The 24,694-nt window shown below is 36.3% G+C and overlaps 1 protein-coding gene across 2 annotated transcripts in view; it reads right to left on the bottom strand.

Moving 5' to 3' along the window:
• The window catches only part of USP32 (ubiquitin specific peptidase 32), a 150,792-nt gene that overhangs the window by 39,749 nt on the left and 86,349 nt on the right, over window positions 1-24,694 (bottom strand). For both annotated transcript variants that reach the window (XM_073797726.1, XM_073797727.1), the window contains exons 11-15: window positions 23,732-23,793; window positions 7,760-7,862; window positions 3,846-4,041; window positions 2,143-2,318; window positions 1,364-1,504 (exon numbers count right to left, since the gene is read on the bottom strand). In XM_073797726.1, coding sequence (XP_073653827.1) covers window positions 1,364-1,504; window positions 2,143-2,318; window positions 3,846-4,041; window positions 7,760-7,862; window positions 23,732-23,793 — 678 coding nt within the window. The remainder of the gene's footprint in view (window positions 1-1,363; window positions 1,505-2,142; window positions 2,319-3,845; window positions 4,042-7,759; window positions 7,863-23,731; window positions 23,794-24,694) is intronic.

Here is a 24,694-nt window from a genome sequence, read left to right as displayed (position 1 = left end):
ATGCTCTGCAACAAGAGAAGCCACTGCAATGAGAAGCCCGCGCACCACAAAGAAGAGTAGCTCCTGCTCGCCACAACTAAAGAAAGCCCACGTCCAGCAACGAAGACCCAACGCAGCCATAAATAAACAAACAAATAAATAAATAAATTTATTTTTTTAAAAAAAAGAAGAATATTAGAGCAGGAAAGTCCCACCAGAAATTAAGTGATTAACTCAAGGACTATCCCACTTCCCAATAAATAAAGAATATAATATGTATGTAAATGTATCTACGTATATTCATATTTATATGTATCTACCTAGGAGTTCTGTTGACAAATACAGTAGAAATCTTTTGGAGCCAACAAACACAAACCCTAAATTCCTGATTGTGATTTAAACATAATTTTTAATAAACATAATTATTAATAACTCAAAATCATTATCAAAATTAAGAGTACGGACATATAGCAGACTTTTACTCTTTTTGGACATGACCTAAGTTACTATATCTTATTCATGGAAATCCTTTCTGGTATAAAAGCGTTCTTGGACATTATACAGGGAGAGTGTTTCTTGATACAGTAAAAGAGTCTTCTTATAAAGTATTTTACTGCGTCAGTAATGTGAAGAGTATTCAGGGCAATGAGTACTGCTGTTTACTGTATAAGCAGAACAAATAATGTTGAACAGTTAACTCACTAATATTTTGATATTACACACTCCAAGCCCTTTAAATTACTGTAGAGCATTTTACTTATGCTCTAAATGACTCATTCTAGTAATGGCAACAATCAGAATTCACTAGCTTTGAATTCTTTTTATTATATGTTGTGATCTTTTATATGTTCCTCCTTCAAAAAGACAAACCACAAAAATCCACCAACAGCTACAAGATGAATCCAATCCCTAAGTGGATGCCTGTGTGGTTAATGGGAGTAACAGTTTTAGAAGTAACCTCTGTACCACTTCCTCTACATTCACTGAACTTTTTGGCACTGGCTCTCAGACTTCTGCTCCAGTCTGAGTTCTGCATTATCTTAATGGCTATGTTTATGTGGATGACTTATTTAATAGACTAGCCTCATAATTCCTTGACTCTATTTAGTCTAGTGACTATTTCCTCCACTCCATATAAGTCACTCACTCCCAAAGGAACATCATTGTATGGTTGGTACCTAATGTAGTGCTCAATAAATGTATGAGTAAATGAATGAATGAATATGAAAGAACCTAAAATTCATTCAGCTAATTTGAACAGGTACTGAATACTCTGCTACCATGGGTAAGAACTAATTTGTGGATAGTGAGGTTTACATAAAAAATTAATAGACGACCCCATCTATAATTGCTCCTTATATAAGGCAATATTGGCTATACTTACAGGTCTAGGTAAGGCCAGGTTTGCTCCATACCAATGATAAAGTGCTCTCCATACAGGTTCTGGAACCATTTCATAATCTCTTCCATGAATCAGCTGTGGGGTTCGTTTTAATCGTCCTCCTTCTAGTGTTAATGATGTAGCCTTAGAAAGAATGGAATGTAAATGTTGATTTTTTTTTTTTTTGGCTGCACCTTGCAGCTTTCAGGATCTTAGTTCCCAGACCAGGGATGGAACCCGGGCCCACGGCAGTGAAAGTGTACAGTCCTAACCACTGGACTGTCAGGGAATTCCCCCAAATTTTGATTTTTAAAATTGCAGTCTCTTGTGTTTTAACAAAACCTAGACACAGGAGAATAAATGCATCACTACTCAGTTTCATGTCACTAGAAAAAAATGAATTTTCTAAAAGATTTTTATTTTGAACTTTCAAAATAAACTAAGAAATGAAACTCAAGGCAAATCATTTGAAAAAAGTCACTGGAACATTTGGGAATAATAAAAGTTTTCACAGACTTCTTTCCAACAGTAAAAAATATTATTTTGAAAAAAAAAATTCACATACACGTGAAACTACATTTTTACAGTAGCTGTCCTAAGTAAGAAAAACATTTCTAAGGATCACTAAACTGCTTCTACACAAGTACTAAGTCATGAAATATTCTCACAGAAACATTTCCATCTACAACAGGTTAATAAAATGAATCACAGACATTTTCTATGTGCTAAAATCCGTAGAATGAAATTTATTAGCAACTTGAAAGAGATGTCAAATTACTTACCTTTACTGGTTCTTGAGTTACTAGTGGCTGGTTATCAATAGCCCCTGGTTTCTGAGGATTGAGGTGCAACAAAATATTCCCACTGGTTCCTAGTAAACACTGGTTGTTATTGTCAGAAGTGTTATGTTGTCGAGCAAAGCACATATCTGCCCCTGGTGTGGCAGAATACAGAAAGCCTGTAAGGAAAAAGAAGATGGAATCTCTTTATTTTATTATACATAAATAGGCTTGAATATACAAACTCAATGTCCATGTATTAGGTTAATGCTATTATTCTGTGGTCAGGTCAGTACAGGGTTAGATTCTGATGAATTCTGTAGAAGATAGGAATTAGAGAGGTATTCCTTTCTGGACAATACCTAGTATAACACTAGGTAGAATAAAAGCTTTGAAAATTGTTACCAAATGAACGTTTGGCTAGACTCCTAGAATATCTAATAATTCACGAGAATTATATGTCCTCTTCCTTTCCTCTGATAGGAAAGGAAGAAATACAGTCAAGTAGCTGGGCTCTCACATATCTTCCCTTAATTCTTCTCTTCCACCTGCAAAGGTTCTTGGTAGATAATGGTGATAACAAGTCTCTAAACCAAAGGGAAGGAGCTAAAACAAGAACCCCAACAGAGAGTGCTGGGACGGAAGAAACTGTTCCCTAATAAATCTATTTGAAAGGAAGGCATGAATGTCACGATAGAAAAATACACACAGGAAAATGACTGATGATAACTTAGAGTTGTGAACCCCAGTGGTATCTTAAGGTATTTCAACTCTCAACCACATATTAATCTCAGGTAAACCTTCTAGCCATCATTTACTTTGAAACTTGTATCTGTGGTATGGCTCAGCATGTGTATAGCACAGATTATACAGAGTGAGCATATATCAAAAAGGATCTTAGGGAGGGTCAAGAAACAATCTTAGTGTGGAAGCTGATCAGAGAGAGCACTTCTAGGACTGCTAAGTGATCTCTGTAACGTCAGATGGTGAAAAAGAAGCAGTAGATTCTACAAAGAGTTTTGTAGAGAAAATGCTAACTCTGTCCAATTTGCCTTCTCCCTCCACAGAAAAGGAGAAAAAAAACTCAAAGATGAAACAACAACAGAATAAGGTTGAGAGTTCTGCCACTGTATCAGCAGAATAATAGGGATCAACTAAATTCATTTGGGCCAAAATACACCAAAGCATCTTCCCCATAAGTGTAGAACCACTAAGTTTTATGTAGGTATCAACAATGGAAGGGGATTATGGGGAACATTATGAAGTCTTTCTAAATATTTTAACAAAATAACTCCCAAATTCCATCCTGAAATGTCTGTAGAATCTGATATGAGGGTGCATTTAATCCAATGAATGTATGCTTATGGTTAGAGAGAGTTCTGGAGATAAAAATTTAGATTTTATTATGTCTTCTCAAATTTAAATTTATTGACAAAATGATTTAATAACAATATGGAAAGATTGACTTAATCAATGAAAACTGTGAAAATATTTTCAAATTGAGAGATTAATGAGGTAGAATATAGAAGAGCTCCTCTTTGTAAAGATACTAATACATTCAAGAATCTATTAATTGACCATTTCATTCGAAACTTATTTCTGTGAATGGAAACCTGATGCCCCATATCCTACCAAGCACACTCTCTGAGTGTACCCCTTTAAGAAATGACCCTGCCTAAACCTCTTGGAAAACAAACTATGCTTACCACTGCCAGCAGTTTCCGAGGCTTCAGATGCAGTAGAAATATTGTCTGAAAATTTCTCTTCTGTGGTGTTCACATAACTGGGGCTGCCTCCTCCGATTCTATCTTCACTCTGCTCTATAGGATGTACTGCTGTTCCAAATAAATATTTTCCTCCATTCAGAACAGATGACGGCTCAATTGCAACAGGGCTGGCATCCTAAAAATTATGAAGTCAGAAATTAAGAGGTAAAATTTAATAATCTGCCAATTATGCAGCCTTCAAAAATGAATCCGCAAATGGTCTATTGTTTCTAATCTTCCTGTGGTTGGCTACAGCCACTTAAAAACATTTTGATGGATAACTAAATTTTAATTTCTTCAAAGGGGAATAGTGTATATAAATAAAATTGGTAAGGCAGAATGGGAACAGACTGCAAGGGACTCTGTGCCACATAAAATAATTTAGACTTTATTCTGTTGAAAGTTGGAAATCATGGAAGGCTTTTATTGATACTAAAAAATTAAATAATATTTATTCTTTTTACTATTAAAGATTACATTGTTATTATAGAAAATATGGAAAAATATGAAGAAAATAAATATCACAAGTACTCAGATGCCATCATTTATTTTTTGTGACTGAAAACATATACATATATGTAAAAAATAAATGTGGAGAATACAGTTACAATTAAGGGCAGGGCACTGACTTCCCAGCTCTGTGACCTTTTACAATAAGTAAACTTATAAGCCTCAGCTCCTTCATGGGTAAAAACTAGGATAATATTAGTATTAATATCTACCTCAGAGTTTTATGCCTGGCATTTAGTAAATGTGAACTATCATTCTGGTTGTTGTTAGATATCACATTTTAAATACAGCATATTGCTAATTTTTCTTTCCCTTAACATTATATTGATAGGATTTTTCTGTGAGAGGCTTTTAAATAGGGGAATAGCATAACCCAATTTTTGCTTTAAAAATAACTCTAGTGTGTAGAAAGGATTTGAGGCAGAAACTGAAAATTGAGACACAAATTAGAAGACTTCTATAATAATTCAGGCAAGAGATGATGAGGCACTAAACCATAAAAAGCTAGATCCATAAGTAAGGAGATAGAGAGAAGAGCATGGATTTAGGAGATAAAAAAAAACTTGACAACTAATTGTGTATGAAAGAGGGGCACAGATAATTCCAAGGTCGGACATGAGGTGCTGGCTTAGCTGACTGGATGGGAGTTGACACCTTCATAAGATAAGGTGTATTGGTGACTGGAATCGTTTTGGGAATAACCTTATTTTGGGATATTCTGGTTTGAGATATGTGGACATTGAGTCTAGTGCTCAGGACAGAGAAAGAGACTAGATATAAAAATGTGAAGCTCTGGGAGGGAGGGAGGCAAGAGGGAAGAGATATGGGAACATATGTATATGTATAACTGATTCACTTTGTTACAAAGCAGAAACTAACACACGATTGTAAAGCAATTATACCCCAATAAAGATGTTAAAAAAAAAAAAAAAAGAGATTCCAGGAAAAAAAAAAAAAGTGAAGCTCAACAGACTTCTGGAAGGACAAGAAAATGGTGTATGTAGAATAAGGAGAGTACAGCATTTACAGGATAGGTAGCAGAAGAATCTGGGAAGGACACTGAGTCTGAATGACCAGAGAAAAATGAGGAGATGCAGAGTACCAGAAGCAGAGGCCGCTAGCATAGAACTATTCTCTACTAAGTTTACTTGTGGAAAAAAAACAAAAAAAAAAGAGAGAGAGCTAAGAATTGAGGAGAAGGTGGAGGGAAGGTGCTATGAGAATGTATATCTGTGAGTGTTTTAAAAAGATCAGGATAGGGCTTCCCTGGTGGCGCAGTGGTTGAGAATCTGCCTGCCAATGCGGGGGACACGGGTTCGAGCCCTGGTCTGGGAGGATCCCACATGCCACGGAGCAACTAGGCCCGGGAGCCACAATTACTGAGCCTGCGCGTCTGGAGCCTGTGCTCCGCAACAAGAGAGGCCGCGATAGTGAGAGGCCCGTGCACCGTGATGAAGAGTGGCCCCCATTTGCCGCAACTAGAGAAAGCCCTCGCACAGAAACGAAGACCCAACACAGCCATAAATAAATAAATACAAAATTTTTAAAAAAAAGATCAGGATATTTTTAAGTGAGAGGTAAAGAGAAAGACTAACGGGGCTAACCAGTAGAACAAGATCCCACAGGCATCTGAGAATGATAGACAGTAGCATGGGTAAAGGATCTTAAGTGGCATTCAATAAATAATGACATAAATTTTAGTAGATGAAACTGATCAATGGCTGTGGGTCTTGAAGGCACAGCTTATAAAGTAACTAGTTGAAATCCAAGAAAAACATCAAATTTAAAAGACAAACTCCAAGTCACAGCATAGCAACAGCATAATGGATGCTTTAGATTCTTTTAATGAAATTACAGCATCCCTAATTTTAGCCAAAACAAGGAGACATTGTGTCAATATTTTATTAGATTTTTTTCCCTCTTTGATCTGTAAGGCAGGGGAATATTATCAATTTGTAAATCCTTCAGAAGCCAGCTCTGAAGAAATTCCAGTGCCTTTAATCAAGAGTGGCAATAAGAATGAGAATGAAACCTAGATTTCTTTCTACATACCAATTAACTTTATTGGACTAAAAAATTTTTAATAGCCTTATTGTTAAAACTTCAAATAGTTCAGAAGCACACAGATTCACATTCTTTATTACAGATCCAAGTGTTAGCATCTTCTATTAATTATTAACTTTCTTAAAATATGGGAAAGGTACCAGATTATTTTGGGTATTAAATAACCCTAGTTCACAATGAAAAAATTATTCCCTATTCAATTCTCTTTCAATCCTCTGATTACTTCAAGGACAGGGTCTCAGTTTGGTACTAATGTGCTAATCTAATGCTTGATCTGCTAATCTAATACTTGACAATTTCTATTTTTGACAGAGAACAGGTCTCAGTATCAGTCTTCAAAAGACAACACTACTTGGCTAGACTTTAATAATATATTTTATTTTCATTGATTTTATTTTGATCCTCTATTTCTGGAATGTGACACTGATTTTCTATTTAAGATAGTGATATAAAGTTTCCTTTTAAAATAAAATATATTTATGTAAAAATGATAAAGTTATTTATATAAACATACTAAGAAAATAATAGTATGGGAACTATATGGTAAAAAAATGGTGACCATAGTACACAAATGATAAAAACTGGGAGTCTACATTAAGTATGGATTTGGGGCCATCAATATTTTAAATTCAACTATCCACCAAAGAAGTCAAAATTGTATATGGACAATGGAACAACAGAATCACACTGACCTATGGCCTGTGAAGTAGGCCTGAGTAGTTAGTTTATATTATTAATATGTTTGGACTTCAGTTTGTAGACTTCATAGCAATTTATTAAAGATAATATTGATCTTCTCACAGCTTTTCTGATATTGAGTCCCTACCAACAAAATATATTCCATTTAAGTCAGATTTCAAAAGAAAATTTTCAGTAAACAAAAATGACTTTTTTAAATTAATTCAAACTTTTTCTTCAATTATGCTTTCTGATTTATTTGGTCTGGAGTGGAGCATAGGCATTTCTTTTTTTTTTTTTTAAGCTTTCTATGTGATTTTGCTATGCAACCACTGCCCAAGTGAGGATTATAGTCTCCTACTTTTGTTTTCATAATGTGCTCCAAATGCTGAGTAGAGTAACTAATTCCTTAATGAATCTATTACTTGCTCTGGAACTTGCTTTTTAGAAAAGCAAGTTGGTAGCATCATATAGGTATTCATTTCTTTCCCCTTCAAATCTTTATCGAGGTTGGAGCATTTTATTACTGGCCACTAGTCACACAAAGTCTGATGGAGTTAATAATCCTATGAAAAATGTAGATAAACAGGAATCTTACTCACATATTTGACATATTCTTTCCACTGCTGCCACCACTGCATGGAGATGATAAACCAATTGTGTCCGGGTTGCAGACCATACCTGCTCTCTCGTTCTAACCATCCTCTGTACATACAAAAGAAATTCAGTACAACAAATGGTGTATAAAACATATGACCATGCACCTACAAATTATCATTAGAAATTTTTCAAAGGAAAAACATGAAACAGATATACTAGGGAGATGGCCACATTTTAAATTAGTGAAACACTGATAAGCCAATTTCTGGAGTCATAACACCACTATTAAGCCTCCAACTGATGTTTCAAATACAGCTTAAATGAGGAATAATTTAGTAACATACTAGTTACCTGAATTAAGTAAAGAACTCAATGATTTTGGTAAACTTACAGTCATGTGCAAACATCACCACAATCCAATTTTAGAACATTTCAGATACCCCCAAAAGATACTTTATGCCTATTTTTAGTCATTTTTTAGTCAAATTACTGCCCTCAGCCACAAGATACCACTAGTCTATTTTCTATCTCTTATAAATTTCCTTTTTATGAACATTTTGCAATTTTTAAATGGGCAAGGAACTTAAATAAATGGAATGTTATCACATTGTCTTTTATATCTGGCCTCTTTTACTTAGCATGTTTCTGAGGTTCATCTATGTTGGAGTACATATCACTAGTTTGTGCTTTTTTATTACTGAATAATATTCCATAGGTATATTCTTATATATATACATATATACACCATATTTTGTTTATCTATCTAACACCTGATAATTTGAAACTGGCCAGCTGTTTTCCAAAGTGGCTGCACCATTTAACATCCCCATCAGTTACTGTATGAGGGTTCTAGTTGCTCCACATTCTCACCAACACTTGTTATTGTCTGTCTTTTCTATCACAAATGTCCTAATGGGTGTGAAGTGGTGTCACACTGTGATTTTATTTTTAAGATTAATTTATTATTTATTTATTTTTATTGTAGTATAATTGCTTTACAATGTGTTAGTTTCTGCTGTACAATGAAGTGAATCAGCTATATGCATATCTATATCCCCTCCCTCTTGGACCTCCCTCCCATGCTCCCATCCCACCCATCTAGGTCATCACAGAGCACAGAGCTGAGCTCCCTGTGCTACACAGCAGGTTCCCACTAGCTATCTATTTTACACATGGTAGTGTATTTATGTCAAACTTCATCTCCCAGTTGGTTCCACCCTCCCCCCTTCCCCTGCTGTGTCCACATGTCCATTCTCTATGTCTATGTCTCTATTCCTGCCCTGCAAATAGGTTCATCTACCATTTTTCTAGATTCCACATATATACATGAATATATGACATTTGTTTTTCTCTTTCTAGCTTACTTCACTCTGTATGACAGCCTATAGGTCCAGCCACATCTCTACAAATGACCCAATTTCATCCCTTTTTCTGGCTGAGTACTATTCCATTGCATATATGTACCACATCTTCTTTATCCATTCATCTGTCATTGGTTGTTTCCATGTCCTGGCTGTTGTAAACAGTGCTACAATGAACATTGTGGTACATGTGTCCTTTTGAATTATGGCTTTCTCAGGATATATGCCCAGTAGTGGGATTGCTGGGTCATATGGTAGCTCTATTTTTAGTTTTTTAAGGGACCTCCATACTGTTCTCCATAGTGGCTGAATCAATTTACATTCCCACCAACAGTGCAAAAGGGTTCCCTTTTTTCCACACCCTCTCCAGCATTTATTGTTTTGGTGATGGCCATTCTGACCAGTGTGAAGTGATACCTCACTGTAGTTTTGATTTGCATTTCTCTAATAATTAGTGATGTTGAGAATCTTTTCGTGTGCCTCTTCATCTGTATGTCTTCTTTGGTAAAATGTCTATTTAGGTCTTCTGCCCATTTTTTAATAGGGTTGTTTGTTTTTTGGATATTGAGCTCCATGAGCTGTTTGTATATTTTGGAGATTAATCCTTTGTTTATTGCTTCATTTGCAAATATTTTCTCCCATTCTGAGGGTTGTCTTTTCGTCTTGTTTATGGTTTCCTTTATTTATTTTTGGCTGCATCAGGTCTTAGTTATAGCACGTGGGATCTTTGTTGCAGTGCTCGGGCTTCTCTCTAGTTGTGGCCTGTGGGTTTTCTCTTCTCTAGTTGTGGCATGCAGGCTCTAAGGTGCATGGGCTCTGTAGTTGTGGTGAGTGGGCTCTGTAGTTGCGGCATGTGGGCTTAGTTGCCCCATGGCATGTGGGATCTTCGTTCCCTGACCAGGGATCAAACTCACGTCCTCTGCATTGTAAGGCTGATTCTTTACCACTGGACCACCAGGGAAGTCCCCACACTGTGATTTTTAAGACACTATTCTTATTGAGGAGAAATTCATATAACATAAGATGGTTGTTTGTTGCACATTTTAAATGTACTAAATGCCACTGAATTGTATACTTAACAATCGTGTTTTTTTTAAACATCTTTATTGGAGTATAATTGCTTTACAATTGTGTGTTAGTTTCTACTGTGTAACAAAGTGAATCAGCTATACATATACATTTATCCCCATTTCTCCTCCCTCTTGCGTCTCCCTCCTACCCTCCCTATCCCACCCCTCTAGGTGGACACAAAGCACCGAGCTGATCTCCCTGTGACATTTGGCTGCTTCCCACTAGCTATCTATTTTACATTTGGTAGTGTACATATGTCCATGCCACTCTCTCACTTCATCACAGCTTACCCTTCCCTCTCCCCATGTCCTCAAGTCCATTCTCTACATTTGCGTCTTTATTCCTGTCCTGCCCCTAGGTTCCTCAGAACCATTTTTTTTGGTTTAGATCCATATATATGTGTTAGCATACGGTATTTGTTTTTCTCTTTCTGACTCACTTCACTCTGTATGACAGTCTCTAGGTCCATCCACCTCATTACAAATAACTCAATTTAATTTCTTTTTATGGCTGAGTAATATTCCATTGTATACGTGTGCCACATCTTCTTTATCCATTCATCTGTCAATGGACACTTAGGTTGCTTCCATGTCCTGGCTATTGTAAATAGTGCTGCAATGAACATTGTGGTACATGACTTTTTTTTTTTTTTTTTTGCGGTACGCGGGCCTCTCACTGTTGTGGCCTCTCCTGTTGCAGAGCACAGGCTCTGGACGGGCAGGCTCAGCGGCCATGGCTCACGGGCCCAGCCGCTCTGCGGCATGTGGGATCTTCCCGGACTGGGGCACAAACCCGTGTCCCTTGCATCGGCAGGCGGACTCTCAACCACTGCGCCACCAGGGAAGCCCCATGACTCTTTTTGAATTATGGTTTTCTTAAGGTATATGCCCAGTAGTGGGATTGCTAGGTCATATGGTAGTTCTATTTTTAGTTTTTTAAGGAACCTCCATACGGTTCTCCATAGTGGCTGTATCAATTTACATTCCCACCAACAGTGCTACAATTGTTAATTTTATGCTATGTGAACTTCTCCAAAACATTTTCATACATCCCAACTAAGCAGTTATTTTCTATTACCCTCTTCCCCCAGCCCTTGACAATCACCAATCTGCTTTCTGTACCAATAGATTACCTATTCTGGATATTTCATATATTTCATATAAATCAGGGGGCCCCAACCCCCAGGCCGTGGACCAGTATTGGTCCATGGCCTGTTAGGAACCGGCCACACAGCAGGAGGTGAGTGGCGGGTAAGCGAGCAATGCTTCATCTGCCGCTCCCCATCGCTCGCATTACCGTCTGAACCATCACTCACATTACTGCCTGAAGCACTCTCCCCCCACCCCACCCCCCGAGTCTGTGCAAAAATTGTCTTCCACGAAACCAGCCCCTGGTGCCGAAAAGGTTGGGGACCACGGATATAAATGGAATCATATAATATGTGACCTATTGTGTCTGGCTTCTTCATTTGTGAGGTTCATCCATGATGTAGCATGTATGAGTACATCATTCCTTTTTATGGCTAATATTTCATGGCATAGATATACATTTTGTTTATTCATTCATCTACTGGTTGATATTTGGGCTGTTTCCACCTTATGGCTATTGTGAATAGTGCTGATATAAACATTTGGCTACAAGTATTTGAGTGTCTATTTTCAATTGTTTTAGGTATATACCTAGAAGTGGAATTGCTCGATTATGTGGTAATTCCACATTGAAGAAGTACCAACTTATCTTCTAAAGCAGCTACACCATTTTACAATTCTACCAGTGATGCAATGAGGATCCCAAATTCTCCACATCATCAAAAAATTTATTTTCCATTTTAAAAATTAAAAATACCCTAGTAGGTGCAAAGTGGAATTTCATGTGGTTTTGAACTGCAAAATTTCCTTAATGACTAATGTTTTTGAGCATCTTTTCAACTGCTGGATAACCACTTGTATATCAACTCTGAAGAAATGTGTATTCAAGTCCCTTGCCCATTTTAAAATTGAGTTATCTTTTGGTTGGTGAGCTGTAGGAGTTCTTTAAATATTCTACTTACTTGACCCTTGTCAGATCTATGATTTACAAATATTATGTCTCATTCTGTAGGCTTTCTTTTCACTTTCTTGACAATGCCCTTTGATGAACAGTTTTTTAATTTTGATGAAGCCAAATTTATCCATTTTTTTTCTTTGGTTGCTTATGCTTTGGGGGTCATGTATAAGAATTAATTTCAAAATCGAAATCATTCTTGGAGAAATATTTTTGCAGGATATAGAATTCTTGTTTTTTCTTTCAGCACTTTAAATCTTATTGAGGATCCATTGTATGTGATAAGTAGCTTCTCTCTTGCTGCTTTCAAAATTCTGTCCCTGGCTTCTGACAACTTGATGATAATGTGTCTTCATGTGGATCTCTTAGAGTTTAACCCTGCAGTTCAATGAGCTTTTTGAATGTTTAGGTTCTTGTCTTTTATCAAATTTGGTAAGTTTTTTCTTCAAGTATTCTGTCACTTCCTCTCCTCTCCTTCTGGGATTCCCATCACGTGAATGCTTGCTGCTATTTCACAGGTCTCCTAGGCTCTGTTCATCTTCCTTCATTCTTTTTCCTTTCTACCCCTCAGTCTGGGATAGTTCAATTGAACTACCTTTAAATTTGCTGATTCTTTCTTCTATCTACTCAAATCTGGTGGTGAACCTCTCTACTGAATTTTTCATTTTGCTTATTGTACTTTTCAGCTCCAGAATTTGTGCTTGGTTCCTTTTTATACTTTCTCTTTACTGATATTATCTGTTTGTCCATACATCATTCTCCTCGTTATTTTAACCTCTTTGTTCATGGTTTCCAGCAGCTTTCTGAACATATTTAAGATAGTTGATTAAAATCTTTGTCTACAAAGTCCAATGTCTGTGCTCCCTTAGAGACAGTTTCTGTTAATTTCTTTTATGAATGTGCAATGGACTTTCTTGTTTTGCTGCATGGTTCATAATTTTTGTTGAAAACTAGACCTTTTGAATATTATAATGTGGCAACTCTGGAAATCTGATCCTCCCCCCGCCCCCGCTGGTTTTTGTTGCTTGCTATAGTGTTTGTTCAGTGACATTCCTAAACTATTTTTTGTAAAGTCTGTTATATGTTGTCTCTGAAGTCTCTCTTCACTTCACTTGTGTTCAGCTAGTGTTTTGATAGAGATTTCCTTGAATGGCAGGAGCGAGGGGAGAGGGAGAGAAAAGGAATAGTAGGGGGAAAAAAAAGAGGGAGGAGGAGAGGAAGAATAGGGAGGAGGGGATGGAGGAGGGCAGGGTGAGGAGAGGAAGAAGATGAGGAGGAAACAAAAACCACTCCTGTCTTTACAGAATAGCTCTGTGCTGGGGAATTCTTCAATGCTTATCCAGGCTCTTTACAGCTGCCTTAGCCTTCATTTTATACATGCCCTCAGTCTAGAGATTAGCCAGAGGTGAAAACATAGGGGTATTCTCAGGTCTATTCTGAGCATGCATCTTGCCACAAGTATGTGCAAGGCTTTCTAAATTTGCTAGTATACATAAGTGTGCTTTCAAATGCTCTAATTTTCCAAGGAAACTCTCTCCAGCTTCTCCTCCTAGACTTTTGGCACTCTGTTGTACAGCTCAACTATAATCTTTTGCCCCAGGTGGTTACGGTTTGTTCATTTGCTTTACAATATTTTTGAGGAATGCCCACTGCTTTTCCAGCCTGGTTAAGTTCTCAGTTAGGCATACCAGAGATGAACTCCTTGTGTCCGTTCTTCAAATAAACCCAGACAGGTTAGAACAAACACACACAAATCTTTGTGAACATGGTGTGCTCTGTTCCATGTGAAACCAAGCACAGGTGCCTAAACCAGGAACATGGGTTGCCATCTTCAAGACTGACAATGAACCAGATAAGGGCAAATATAATTGCCAGAGTTTTCCTATTGCTTTTTCAGTGGCCTTTTTTTAAAATCCAGCATTTGCTTAGTTGCTATAAACCTTCAACTCTTTTTGAGAGTTCTAACAAAGTTTGTTTTGACAGTTTTTCCTTTATTTTTCACTGTTTCTATGGAGAGACAGGCTCTTGGAACTATACCAGTTTCACTGAGTCACTGCTATCATTGTGCTTTTAATTTGCCTTCCCTGAAAATGCATGGGTGTACTAACCATTCATTCATATATATTTAGTGAAATGCCTATTCAAGCCTTTTGCATATTTTACTTGGATTTAAAAATGTTGTAACACTCACTTATATAACCTGGAAACAAGTCCTTTACTGAATAAATGATATGCAAATATTTTCTCCCAGTCTCTGTGTTAATGGTGTCTCTTGAAACTTGAAAGTTTTTAATTTTGACTATGTCCAATTTATCAAAACAAATTCATTTATGGATTGTGCTTTTGGTGTTATATCTAAGAAATCCTTGGCAATACCAATCACAAAGACTTTCTATTGTTTTTCTCCAGAAGTGTTATAGTTTTAGTTTTTATGTTTAGGTCTATGGGATCCATTTGGACTACATTGTTTTTGCATGGTATAGGTAAGGATCTAAATCTTTTCAAGGTGGATATCCAACTATTCCCACACAATCTGTTGAAAAGACAACCCTTTCTCCATTACATTTTGTTGGCAAATTTGTAGGAAATTAATTGACCAAATATATAAAGGTTTATTTCTAAACTGTCAGTTCAGCTTGATTGACCTGTGTGTCTGTCCATGTGCCAGTACCACACTACCTTGATTAATGCAGCCTTATAGTAAGTTTGAATTCAGGAAGTTCAGGAAGTTCTCCAAGTTGTTTAGGCTAATCTGATTTCTTTGTGTTTCTATATGAAAATTAGGAATATCTTGTCAGTTTCTACAAAAAAGCTAGGATTTTGATTGGTATTGTGTTGAATCTATAAATCAGTTTGGAAGAATTATCTTGACAGTACTGAGTTTTCAAACACATGAACACGGAAAGTCTCTTCATTTACAAAGATTTTAATTTCCCTCAGCCTGGCTTTGTAGTTAGTTTTCAGTGCACAAGTCTCACACTTCTTTTGTTAAATTTGCTTCCTAGGATTTTATTTATTTTGATTCTATTGAGAAAGGAACTAGAGTCTTAATTTTAACTTTACTTTCAAATTATTCAGTGTTAGTAAATAGCAATTCAATTGATTTTTTATATTGGTTTTGTATCCTACAACCTTGTTGAACTAATTATTAATTCTAATAGATTTTCCGTGAATTCTTTAAGAGTTAGAATCTATGTCTGCAAATAGAAACGGTTTTACTTCTTCCTTTATAATCTGGATGACTTTAAAAAATTTATTTATTTAATCTTACCTGATTTCACTGGCTAGAACCTCTAATACAAAGGTGATAGATGTGGTGAGAGCAAGCATCCTTGCCTTTGTCCTGATCTTATGGGAAGTCTTCAGTGTTCCAACCATTAGATATATCAGTTGTAGGTTTTTCCAGAAATCTTTATCAGGTTAACAAATTTCCATTCCCCAAAGGTTTCTTTGAATGTGCATAGTTGTGTTCCAATAAAACTTTGTTTGTGTACCCTGAGATTAGAGTTTCATTTAATTGTAAAGTGTCCCAAATTATTAATCCCCATTTGATGGTTTTCAAACATTTAAAAATGTAAAGTAACATTTTTAGCTTGCAGGCTGTATAAAAATCAGGTAGCATTCCCAAGTTAGCCAAAGGGCCAGAGTATGAAAACCCATGGCCTAGAATACAGTCTGTCCTAGACTGTATTCCATGTGCACTTGAATATGTATTCTGCTGTTTGCTGGGTAGACTGTTCTGTTACTGGGTGCATATATATTTACAATCTTCCTGATGAATTGAAACTTTTATCATTATAAAATGTCTGTCTGTAGTAACATTTTTTTGCATAAAAGCCATTTTAATTGTAATATCAGTATAGCCACTCCAGCTCTCTTATGATTACTATCTGCATGGTTGCATCTTTTTCATCCTTTTATTTTCAATCTATTTGTGTCTTTAAATCTCAAGTACAAATCATCCACAATTTATGATGGGGTTATGGCACGATAAACTCATCATAAGTTGAAAATATCTTGAGTTGAAAATGTATTTAATACACATAATCTGCTGAACATCATAGATTGATTAGTTTCGGCTACCTTAAACGTGCTCAGAACACTTATATTAGCTTACAGTTGAGCAAAATCATCTAACACAAAACCCATTTTATAATTCAGTATTGAATATCTCATGCAATTTATTGAATATTATACTGGAAGTGAAAAACACAATGGTTGCATTAGTATAGAATGGTTGTAAGTGTACTGGTTGCTTACCCTTGTGATTAAGTGGCGGACTGGAAGCTGCAGCTCACTGCTGTTGCCCAGCATTACAAGAGAGTATTGTACCATATATCAGTAGCTCAGAAAAAGATCAAAATTCAAAATATGGTTTCTACTAAACATGTTATTGCTTTTGAACCATGATAAAGTCAAAAAATCATAACTCAGGGACTGTCTGTAGTTGGATTTAAAAAGATTCAGTCTATCTTTAGCTTTTGATTAGAGCGTTTAATTCATTATTATTTAAGGTAATTATTGGTTTGGATTTATGCCTACTATTTAGTTATTTGTTTTCTATTTATTTCAATTTTTTTTTTTTTTTTTTTGCGGTACGTGGGCCTCTCACTGTTGTGGCCTCTCCCGTTGCGGAGCACAGGCTCCGGACGCACAGGCTCAGCGGCCATGGCTCACGGGCCCAGCCGCTCCGCAGCATGTGGGATCTTCCCGGACCGGGGCACGAACCCGTGTTCCCTGCATCGGCAGGCAGACTCTCAACCACTGCGCCACCAGGGAAGCCCTCAAGTATTTTTATTTGTTCCTCTATTCCTCCTTTACTTCCTTTTTTGCATTAAATAGATATTTTCTAGTATATCACTTTAATTTTTTTTAAGAAACCATATTTTGGGATTATTTTCTTAGTTGCTGCTCTAGAGTTACAATATGGATCTTAACATATTCTACTTCAGATTAACTCTAAATTATTGCAGTGAAATATAGAAACCTTACTCAAATATAGCTCTGCCTCCTACTCTTTTTGTATTATTATTGTCACACATTTTCTGTTACAAAAACAATTTTTAAATCACTATCTCATTAATTTTAAATTAGTAAAAAGAAACAGAAAATATATATTTATACTGTCTTTTATTAACTATGTAATTATGTTTACTGGTGCTCTATATTTCTTTGTGTGGAGTCAAATTACCAAGTGCCTGGTGTCATTTCCTTTCAGCCTGAAGAAGTTTCTTTAGCATTTATCTTAGGACATGTTTACTAGCAACAAATTCAGTATTTATATTTACCTTCATTTCTGAAAGATAGTTCTGCTGGATAAAGAATTCTGGATTGACAGTTTTTCCCCTTTCAGCATTTTATTTTATTTTTATTTATTTTTTATTATTTTTATTTTTTGTGGTATGCAGGCCTCTCACTGTTGTGGCCTCTCCCGTTGCAGAGCACAGGCTCCGGGTGCGCAGGCTCAGCGGCCATGGCTTACGGGCCTAGCCGCTCCACGGCATGTGGGATCTTCCTGGACCGGGGCGCGAACCCGTGTCCCCTGCATTGGCAGGCGGACTCTCAACCACTGCGCCACCAGGGAAGCCCCCTTTCAGCATTTTAAATGCCATCCCACTGGCTACTGACCTCCATCTTTTAAGAACGTCAGCTGTTGACTTGGGGTTGCTGTCTACAAAAGAAGTCATTCTTCTCTTCCTGCTTTGAAGATCTTCTCTTTGCCTATAGCTTTGAACAGTTTGACCATGTGTCTAGATATGAATCTCTTTATGTTTCACTTACTTGCAGTTCACTGGAATTCTTGAATTACTGATTTTCAACACATTTTGGAAGGTTCAGCCACTAATTTGTCAAATATTTTTCTCTGCTCTTTTCTCTCTCCCTCCTTTCCTTCTGGAACTTCCATTACGTTTATGTTGGTATACTTATTTCTGGCATTCCATATGTCTCTGAAGTGCTGTTCACTTTTATTTATTCTTTTGTTTCTGTTCTTCATATTCGAAAAATTTATTGGTTTATATTATATTTTGCTGGTTATTTCTCTGTCGGTTCAAATCTGCTGTGAATTTTTGTTTCACTTACTGTACTTTTCAACTCCGGAATTTCTATTGGCTTCTCTTTTAAAATTTCTGTCTCTTTACTGATATTTTGTATTTAAGCAGTCATTGTCATGATACTTTAATTCTTTAAACAAAGCTTACTTTAGTTCTTTGAAAACACTTACATTCAAATACTGCTTTGAAGTCTGCGTACTAAGTCTAACATCAGTGGCCACCTCAGAGACAGTTTCTATCAACTAGTTTTCCCTCCGTATATGGGTCATATTTTCCTATTTTGTTGAATGTCTTGTAATTTTTTGTTATCGAAAATCAGACATATTTGATAATATATTTCAGCAACTCTGGATTCTGACCGCCCCCCCGTGTGTTCTTCCTTGTGACTTCCAGAACTAATTCTGTAGAGTCTGTCTCTTCTGCAAGTATAAGGCTGCTCAGTTTTATTATTATTTTTAAATATTTATTTATTTATTTTATTTTTGGCTGCATTGGGTATTAGTTGTGGCATGCAGGATCTTCGTTTAGGCATGTGGGCTTCTCTCTAGCTGTGGCGCATGGGCTCCAGAACGCATGGACTCTCTAGTTGTGGTGCCTGGGCTCTCTAATTGTGGCCCGTGTGCTCAGTAGTTGTGGCACGCGTGCTTAGTTGCCCCACGGCATGTGGGATCTTAGTTCCCCGACCAGGGATCAAACCCACGTCCCCTGCATTGGAAGGCAGACTTAACCACTGGACCACCAGGGAAGTCCCAGTTTTATTATTATTTCTTATATTTATTTTTAAGCCTGGATTTCTTGGGAAGAGCATAACTTACTTGCCAGCCAATGACTGGTGAGAGGCTGTGCTTAAACATCTGGAGCCACTTGCACCTTTTCTCTGATGGATCTGTGTTCACCATTTGAGAAACACATGCAAAGTTCAGAAAGGTTACAAACCTTCTCTGTGCAAGGGAAGGCTTTTACTTTCTGCATGTGCAAGGATTCCCATTAAACCAGGAATGAATAGACATCTAAGGCTCGCTTTGGTGTCTTCTGAGCTTGCATGTAGTCTTGTATATACTAGCAGCCTTCCAAATCATTTAGAATATGGGGAAGTTTACTCACTATGGTTATTTTGTTCTCTGGATGTCTTTGTTAAAATTTTGACTGGGCTGTCCGTCTGCTGCTTCCCTTAACCAGTACCTCAACCCCAAGCTAGCGATGTTCCCTGATTGTTTGCCACCATGTAATCTCTACTGTTTTTTACAATATTTTTATAAGATTGTTTATATTCTTATTTTCTTTTTTTGCTTTCATTTTTTAATTGAAGTATAGTCAATTTACAATGTTGTGTTAGTTTTAGATGTACAGCAAAGTGATTCAGAGATATATATATATATATATATATATATACACCTTTCAGATTCTTTTCCATCATAGATTATTACAAGATATCAAATATAGTTCCCTATACAGCAGGCCCTTGTTGTTTATCTATTTTATATACAGTAGTGTGTATATGTTAATCCCAAACTTCTAATTCCACCCCCCACCCCCATTTTTTTTTTTATAATTCTCTTGGCCAGGCACTCAGCCCTGCTCTACTGCAAATCAAGTCAGCCCTCTCTGGCCTGCCCTGGTAAAACTATCATGCAGATCTGTTGGATGGGAGGGCATGGGAACAGTCTCAGGTAGAAATACTACAGAATCCCATTATTCTTACCAAGGTTTAGTAGTTTTTCTTGAATAAATGCTTCTCAATTTGTTGAATAACTCTGTTCAGTTTTCAGAGTCCTGAAATGGTTGGCTGACAATTTTGCCCAGTTGCTTTTCGGGGAGAGAATTTGCTGAGATCTTCACTCAGCCATTGCAGAAATCATGATACTGATTTTTAAATTAATTAATTAATTAATTTTTTTTTACTGTTTTGGGTCTTCATTGCTGCGTGTGGGCTTTCTCTGGTTGCAGCGAGCGGGGGCTGCTCTTTGTTGCAGTGCGGTACGGAGGCTTCTCATTACGGTGGCTTCTCTTGTTGCAGAGCAGGGGCTCTAAGCACGTAGGCTCAGTAGTTGTGGCACATGGGTTCTAGAACACAGGCTCAGTAGTTGTGGCACATGGGCTTAGCTGCTCTGCAGCATGTGGGATCTTCCCAGACCAGGGATTGAACCTGTGTCCCCTGCATTGGCAAGCGGATTCTTAACCACTGCACCACCAGGGAAGTCCATGATACTGATCTTTAAAAAAAGTACTGATTCTTTAAGTTAGCGACAAATATTTCTTTCTTTCTTTTTTTTTTTGAGACAAATATTTCTTTCACTTCATTGCCTATGTAACAACCTGACTCATCCTTTATTTATTTTAAAATATTTATTTATTTATTATTTATTTTAGCTGTGCTGGGTCTTAGTTGCAGCACGTGGGATCTTTAGTTGTAGCAGGCAGACTCCGTAGTTGCGGCATGCGGCTCTTAGTTGTGGCATGCGAACTCTTTAGTTGTGGCATGCGTGCAGGATCTATTTCCCCAATCAGGGATTGAATCCGGGCCTCTTGCATTGGGAGTGTGGAGTCCTACCCACTGGACCACCAAGGAAGTTCCTCATCCTTTACTTTTTATTAAAAAAAAATTTTTTTTTGAAGATCTAGTTCAGTTTATTCAATGATTCATGAATCAGGTAGCATCCCGTCTAGCAACTAGAGGTGTGATTCCCTGACTCATCCATCAAAAACCATCACAGTAAAATGAATTTTTGACGTGAAAAATGGAGGCAAAATAAAACAAAACTCAGAAATCCAAATGAAATAAAAAATTTGGAACCTAGGATTTAAAATTCAGATTTATTGAAAAATACAGAAAGCAGTAGTGTTTTTAATGAAAAAAGTCCTAGACTTGATTCTGCCACCTCCATGTAATTTTAGGTAAGTTCCTCAACTTTTGTGAATCTCAGTTTTCTCTTTTACAAAATGGGATGATGAAATTAATTTCATGCAGTTATTCTGAGGACTAGATGAAATAACCCAAGTGGAAGTATTTTGCAAAGGACAACGTTTTATAAAAATATAAGATTATCTCAACATTATATTTTTAAATAGGGTTGCTATGAACATTTGCAAAATAATTAAGCCAAGAAATATATATACAGTTTACACAGCATTCTTAATATCTATGCTAAGTCATAATGACTTAAGAAGATACTAGTATAATATGAAATTATATTGCAGTGCTGTCAGAAAAAAAAGCTACTGCAGCTACATAAAAGCCTTTTAGTATTTCCTTACACTATCTCATTTGTACACTTCAATGTATTTTTAATTTTTATTTTACGAGAGTTAAACATTAGAGAAAATCAAGCAACACTGTCAACATCTGTAAACTGTAAATAAGAAGAAGTCTTCTGAGTATGAAAATTAAAAAGACTACACAAGACTACAGTTTTTATGAAAACAACATTTTAAAAAAATGGATTTTGCCTAACCTTCTTTAAGAACTATTTTTAAAAATCCATTTTAAAAACAAAATATATTTACTACTTCAACTAACCTAAATCTCAATTGGCACTGCCTATTTAAATGTGACTATGTAATCTTGTTCTCTGGTGTTCCCAACAACTGTTTCAGTAAAATCTCTTTTATCCATTAGTCCAAAGCCAAAAGAAACTACTAAAAAAGTAGTTATACACACTACTTTAGGAAAAAGTCAAGTGACAAACTATATGTTGAGACTTTATTCTAAAAGCAAAGTTTAGTAGAGATTCAGTCATATTTCTAAAACTTTCTATATAAACATGTAGTATAATAGTAATCCTAAAGCAATGAAAGATACTTAAGGTATTAAAAATTGAATTATAACTATAAAAATATACAGGCTCATTAACCCAGGTATATGACTTCAATAATTCTGCCTAAGTAAATCCCTAATCAAAGGCTTATAGACTTTATTACTAAATTGTTCCAATATACTTATGTTAAAGAAAAATAGAGATAAAATTAGGGGATGAATAGGACCTATTAGACAATCATTTAAATTATAAGAGGATTTTATTGATAAATACAAGTGTCATTTTATATTATCTGCAGTGGAAATGTAAGCAGAAAGTAAAACTATATTTCAGAATACTCTCATTTTTGTAAAAAATTTACAAATTCCGTCAGAGGTATATACGTATGTGCATATGTGATAGAGTGTCAATAGTGCAACCATCAACAAAATGAAAAGGCAGCCTATAAAATGGGAGCAAATATTTGCAAACCACATATTTGATAAGGGGTTAATATCCAAAATATACAAAGAACTCATATAATTCACTAGCAAAAAACCAAAACAATCCAATTAAAAAAATGGGCAAAGAAAAAAAAAATGGGCAACGGACCTGAATAGACATTTTTCTAAAGAAAACATACTAATGGCCAATGGCTACATGAAAAGGTGCTCAACATCACTAAAAATGAGGGAAATACAAATCAAAACCACAATGAGATATCATCTCACATCTTTTAGGATGGCTATTATAAAAAAGATAAGAGATAACAAATGCTGGCAAGGATGTAGAGAAAAGAAACCCTTGTACATTGTTGGTGGGAATGTAAACTGATACAGCCATCACGGAAAACAGTGTGGAGGTTTCTCAGGAAATTAAAAATGGAACTACCATATGATCCAGCAATCCCACTCCCGGGTATATATCCAAAGGAAACGAAATCATTATCTTGAGGAGACAGCTCTATTCCCAAGTTCATTGCAGTATTATTCACACTAGCCAAGGTATGGAAACAATCTTAAGTGTCCCAAAACGGATGAATGGATAAAGAAAATGTGGTGTTTTTATATATATAAAATGGAATTTTATTCAGCCTTAAAAGAGAAGGAAATCATGTCATTTACAAAAACATGGATGAAGCTGGAGGGCATTAAGCTAGGTGAAATAAGCCAGACAGAGAAAGACAAATACTGCATGATATAAAAAAAAAAAAAGTCAAATTCAGAAACTGAAGAGGAAAGTGGCTGCCAGGGGCTGGGAGAAACAGAGGTCGGTAAAAAGGTACAAATTTCCATTATAAGATATATAAGGTCTTCAAATCCAATGTGATATAGTTGATAACAATCTATTATATAAATGAAACCTGCTAAGACAGCAGAACTTAAATGTTCTCACCCCCACCCCCAAAAGGTAAATAAATATGTGAGCTGATGATGATGGTGTGTTAATTAACTCAATGGGTGGAATCCTTTCATAATGTATACAATATATCAAGTCACCACATTGTACACTTTAAATATCTTAACCCAATCCCTTGGTTAGGAAGTTAGTTTAACAAAAAATTTCATTATGTAACTGTTTTGGAGAAACAAAGTGCTATTGCAATGATAACGTTAAAATGGGACATGCTGTTACTCAGTAACAATATATTTCAGGTGTCAGAAATTTCAACTATATAATGAAAAATGTACAGATTGAAACTACAAACTTACCTAATAATTTGTCCTTCCTCTTCTGGAGTAGCTGGTCTTAACCCCAGAACTATGTGACATACCTAGAGATAAAAGTGGTAAATTAAACTTCTTTGGTGCCAATGACTGGACTATAGACTATTTCACATTCTCTGTATGAGATCCATATTCTAGATGGGAATCTAAATCAGCAATGGCTTTCAATTGATGAATTATCAATGATCCACTTAAGCAAATCTGAACTTTAAACTTAAATTTTCTGTTCTGTTGTTTCTTTTTAAACAAACCATTGCAATGGAAGGCAATTTCCAAATCTCTGCGTGATAAAAAAGAGACAGAGAGAGAGAGACAGAGACAGAGACAGAGACAGAGAAAGGAAGAAAGGAAGAAAAGGAGAAAGAAAGGAAGAAACTACTTTTCAGAATATTTCATTAACACTATATATCTTAATTATCTCACATAGAGAATATTACTTCCTTTCGTGAAATCTGAAGAGTATACCATGGCACCTGGGCAGAGAGGTGAAGGGGAGATGAAAAGGACACAGAAAATGAAGGATAATGGTGGCATTTCAATTTGAACAACTCTAAGAAAAACATTATTGCCACTAGTGCTAAATATGCTTTTTTTTTTTTTTTTTTTTTTTTGGTACGCGGGCCTCTCACTGTTGTGGCCTCTCCCATTGCGGAGCACAGGCTCTGGACGCGCAGGCTCAGCAGCCATGGCTCATGGGCCCAGCCGTTCCGCGGAATGTGGGATCTTCCCAGACCAGGGCACGAATCCGTGTCCCCTGCAGCGGCAGGCGGACTCTCAACCACTGCGTCACCAGGGAAGCCCTAAATATGCTTTTTAAGGCTCATTTTCTCCTCAACTTATTTGCCTTCTCTAAATATCATCACAAAAGATATGATTCTTCCCCCAACATTTAACATGAAAATTTTCAAAAATACAGAAAAGTTGAAAGAATTTTACACTGAACACCTC

This window comes from Tursiops truncatus, chromosome 20 (genome assembly GCF_011762595.2).
Source record: "Tursiops truncatus isolate mTurTru1 chromosome 20, mTurTru1.mat.Y, whole genome shotgun sequence".
NCBI lineage: Eukaryota > Metazoa > Chordata > Mammalia > Artiodactyla > Delphinidae > Tursiops > Tursiops truncatus.
The sequence above is the reverse complement of the archived record's forward strand: the minus strand, read 5'-3'. Positions and strand labels throughout refer to the sequence as shown.